This window comes from Dendrobium catenatum, unplaced genomic scaffold, assembly GCF_001605985.2.
Source record: "Dendrobium catenatum unplaced genomic scaffold, ASM160598v2 fragScaff_scaffold_1018, whole genome shotgun sequence".
NCBI lineage: Eukaryota > Viridiplantae > Streptophyta > Magnoliopsida > Asparagales > Orchidaceae > Dendrobium > Dendrobium catenatum.
The window spans coordinates 100,673-104,254 of NW_021319480.1; the positions used below are offsets into that span (position 1 = coordinate 100,673).

Below are 3,582 nucleotides of genomic sequence, written 5' to 3' on the forward strand. Positions count from 1 at the left end.
CCTCCATCCTCGACTATGATCGTGCCGACAAAAACAAACACATTTATTGTAACTCCCTCCATGTAATGCACTCTATATGATATACATTTATGACATCAAGCTAAGGCTTTCTCCCAAGGAAGGGTCTCATTTGTAATCGACTACAAATACTAGTGGATTCATTCAGCCCTTTTCAGGGGTTTGCACGTAAAAACTCTGGTGTCTCTTATGAATGATACACTCTCTCACTTATCTGATTGTGTGCTGGATCTTCGTACAATGCTAAGACGTTAAATTATATATTTCTCTACCGCCATGAATACTCCAAGACGCAACAACTTTGCATCAATGTACAACTTGCTAGTGACGAATGCTTGAAAGTCATGCTTGCACTCATGGACCCTTTTTAAAAGAAATAAATATTGATACAAATTGGGTCGCCATATTGCCAATGTGAATACTTTTTTTTTCAGTATATAATATTCAACTAGTGCACTAATCACTTGTGATCATAAATCATAAGAGATAGTTTCAAATGATATAAGTAGAGATTAAAGTGTTTTTAAATTAGACTTCTTCTCTTCATAATTCATTTCTAAATAAATTTGTCAAATATTTTTTTTCCAAATAAAATGCACTTATCAAAAAATATCCTGAGCTTGCCCGTATAAAGCCCGTCCTGCCCTTATCCGCACCGTCAGTTGCGGTCCACGTGGCGGTATGGGAGCCACACGCAGTCCAACCATGAGTATCCACGTGTCTCTCGGAGGGAATCTCGTTGCCTCGGCTTCTTTAGTCTGACCTTGACTCCATTTCTGCCGTCGATTTTCCATCGGACGACAGAAGGCTAATGTCGTTCTCCTCGGTCAACTAACTACTCTAACCAAAGTTCCAAAAGAGTACTCTTAACTAATTTTTCCGCGAACATTCTAACTAACGTGCTCCGATGATCCTCACCGTTTAGATAAGAGATCATTGATGTCGGCAACTGCTCTCTTGATGATCGGATATGGGCTAAGGAAAGTGATACGCAAGAGACCAGAACGTAGATATCTTCAACAATATTTACCCTGGCGCTGCGGCGGCGGTTGATCTCTATCGTATTAGCACGTGTACGGTAGATACTATTCCTTATATCGTAAAAACAAAGAACAAAGATGGGTATTTGGTAATTTCGTCAAACGCAAGTGAATTTCCGATAAAACCCTTATGTTGCGCCTATTTAACCAAACACACCCATTCCTGAATCGCCATAAATCTTCTCGATATCGATTTCTGAAGGATCTCTTCTATTTTCGGATATTTTCCTCTAAAACCTCTCTCGCTCTCTCTTTTCCCCATTTCTTTCGCCGAGGGTTTCGTTCTTTGATTCGAGAAGATAAAGAATGGCGCCGGAAACTACCAGACGTGCTGCTGCCATTGCCGGATTCGCGAAGCCTAATGCGATCCAGCGAGGGGCTTTCGTGACTTTCCTTGCAGGAGACGGTGACTATGTTAAGGGTGTGGTGGGGCTTGCGAAGGGTCTGAGAAAGGTAAGATCGGCTTACCCACTGATAGTGGCGGTGCTGACCAATGTCCCGGCGAGCCACCGCCGGGAGCTGGAGTTGCAGGGCTGCCTCATTCGTGAGATCGAGCCTGTCTACCCGCCCGAGAACCAGACCAAGTTCGCCATGCCTTACTACGTCATTAACTACTCTAAACTTCGAATCTGGGATGTAAGGCTTCGTAAACTATTTATTGATTTCTTGTCAAAAACCGGCTACGATTGATTTCTGATTTTGATCTGGATATGGTCTCTGTTCACAGTTTGTGGAGTACAGGAAGATGGTTTATCTCGATGCGGACATCCAAGTGTACGACAATATCGACCATCTCTTCGATTTACCGGACGGCCACTTCTACGCGGTGCTGGATTGCTTCTGCGAGAAGACCTGGAGTCACTCGAAGCAGTACGAGATAGGCTATTGCCAGCAATGCCCCGATCGCCGGCCATGGCCTGTTGCTGAACTCGGACCTCCTCCGTCTCTGTATTTCAACGCCGGCATGTTCGTTTTTGAGCCCAGCATCTCCACTGGCAAATCTCTTCTTTCCACTCTTGAAATCACTACCCCAACCTTGTTCGCCGAACAGGTAAAATCAATAATCGAGACCAAAATCCCTAAACCCCCGATTGAACCTCTATCCACATTCTCTAATTCTATTCCCAACTTAAATCTTGTAGGATTTCCTGAACATGTACTTTAGGGATATCTATAAACCAATTCCACTGGATTATAATCTAGTAATGGCTATGTTATGGAGGCATCCTGGAAAGGTGGATCTAGAGAAGGTAAAGGTAGTTCACTACTGTGCTGCAGGTTCGAAGCCATGGAAGTTTACAGGAAAGGAGGAGAATATGGATCGGGAGGACATACGGATGCTTGTGAAGAAATGGTGGGATGTCTACAACGACAAGAGCCTCGATTTGCCCCGGCGGAAGCTGACTGGACCTAGGGAGGTTGGGTCGCCAGCAGCGTCCGGCGGCGTCAAGAAGCCGCTAATGTCCGCGCTGTCGAAGGCCGGGATTGGACGATTCGTGAAGGCTCCCTCGGCTGCATGAGCGGCACGCGCTGCGCACGTGCGCAGTGCTGGTGAGCGACTGATCGAGTGGCGGTTGGTATTTGAAGGGACCGCCCTTGATTCTTCCGAAGTCGCATTCGGTCTCTTTTTATTTTTATTTTTATAGCTGTTAATATAAAGTTAAAACATGTTTAAGGTGTTAAAAACTTGCTAAACAGTATATTGTTTTAGTACTCTGTGTTTTAACTGTATATACTAACAGTATATTGGCATAGTTTGTCCAATTTGTGTTTTAACAGTGTATGCTAGCAGTGTATTGGCATAATGGTATAGGTCAAGTTTGTGTGTTAACATTATATTGAAATAATTGTCAAGTTTATGTGTATTTTTGTTAAATATATGAAGAAAGTTGTGTATAAATAGTTTTTTATATACACACTTACACACCACACACTTACATACACATTTGTATATATCTTTTTTTGGTATTTAATAGGTGGTCGGCAGGTCATGATAAGTGAACTCATACATCCTATATCATAGCGATGCGAGCACACTAAAAAATTGTAAACACGTAACTTGACAAGGAATCTAAAGTGAAGTCGCCTCCAACAGGGAAAGTCAGTGTGATGTATATGGATCATTCATATCAGTCTTTTCAAGATGGTTCTTGATCATTCCCTTCATCGTGAACAGACCATGAAGCCTAATATTCTCGTCCCTTGGATATCATTGCTTGCCACATCGAAGTAATTGGGTCTCCATCAAATGATCATCAATGATCTCAGATTATTCGTCAACCATAACCCTCTTAGTTTGCTCATCATCAACATAATCTTCTACTACTATGCGCTTGTTCACACTTTGCATATGGGAAACCCGGGACATAGGAGTACAAAATGAGAGGTGCATTCATCCATCTAGCTAGGCAGTGTTACACATGTCCAAGGTAGTTTGTACCATGATCATTAATTTTTTGTACTTTTACTATTTTTGATGCGATGTATTATTTCATGAATCCATAAATCCTTATAAATAAAGGAC

General features: G+C 42.4%; 1 protein-coding gene across 1 annotated transcript; it reads left to right on the plus strand.

The window, feature by feature from the left end:
• The first annotated feature begins 1,242 nt into the window (after positions 1-1,242).
• LOC110099284 (galactinol synthase 2-like) lies at positions 1,243-2,958 on the plus strand. The gene is made up of 3 exons (XM_020826380.2): positions 1,243-1,694; positions 1,786-2,109; positions 2,201-2,958. The coding sequence occupies exons 1-3, from the start codon at positions 1,365-1,367 to the stop codon at positions 2,576-2,578; spliced, it is 1,032 nt and encodes a 343-aa protein (XP_020682039.1). The 5' UTR covers positions 1,243-1,364; the 3' UTR covers positions 2,579-2,958.
• Positions 2,959-3,582: the final 624 nt, after the last annotated feature.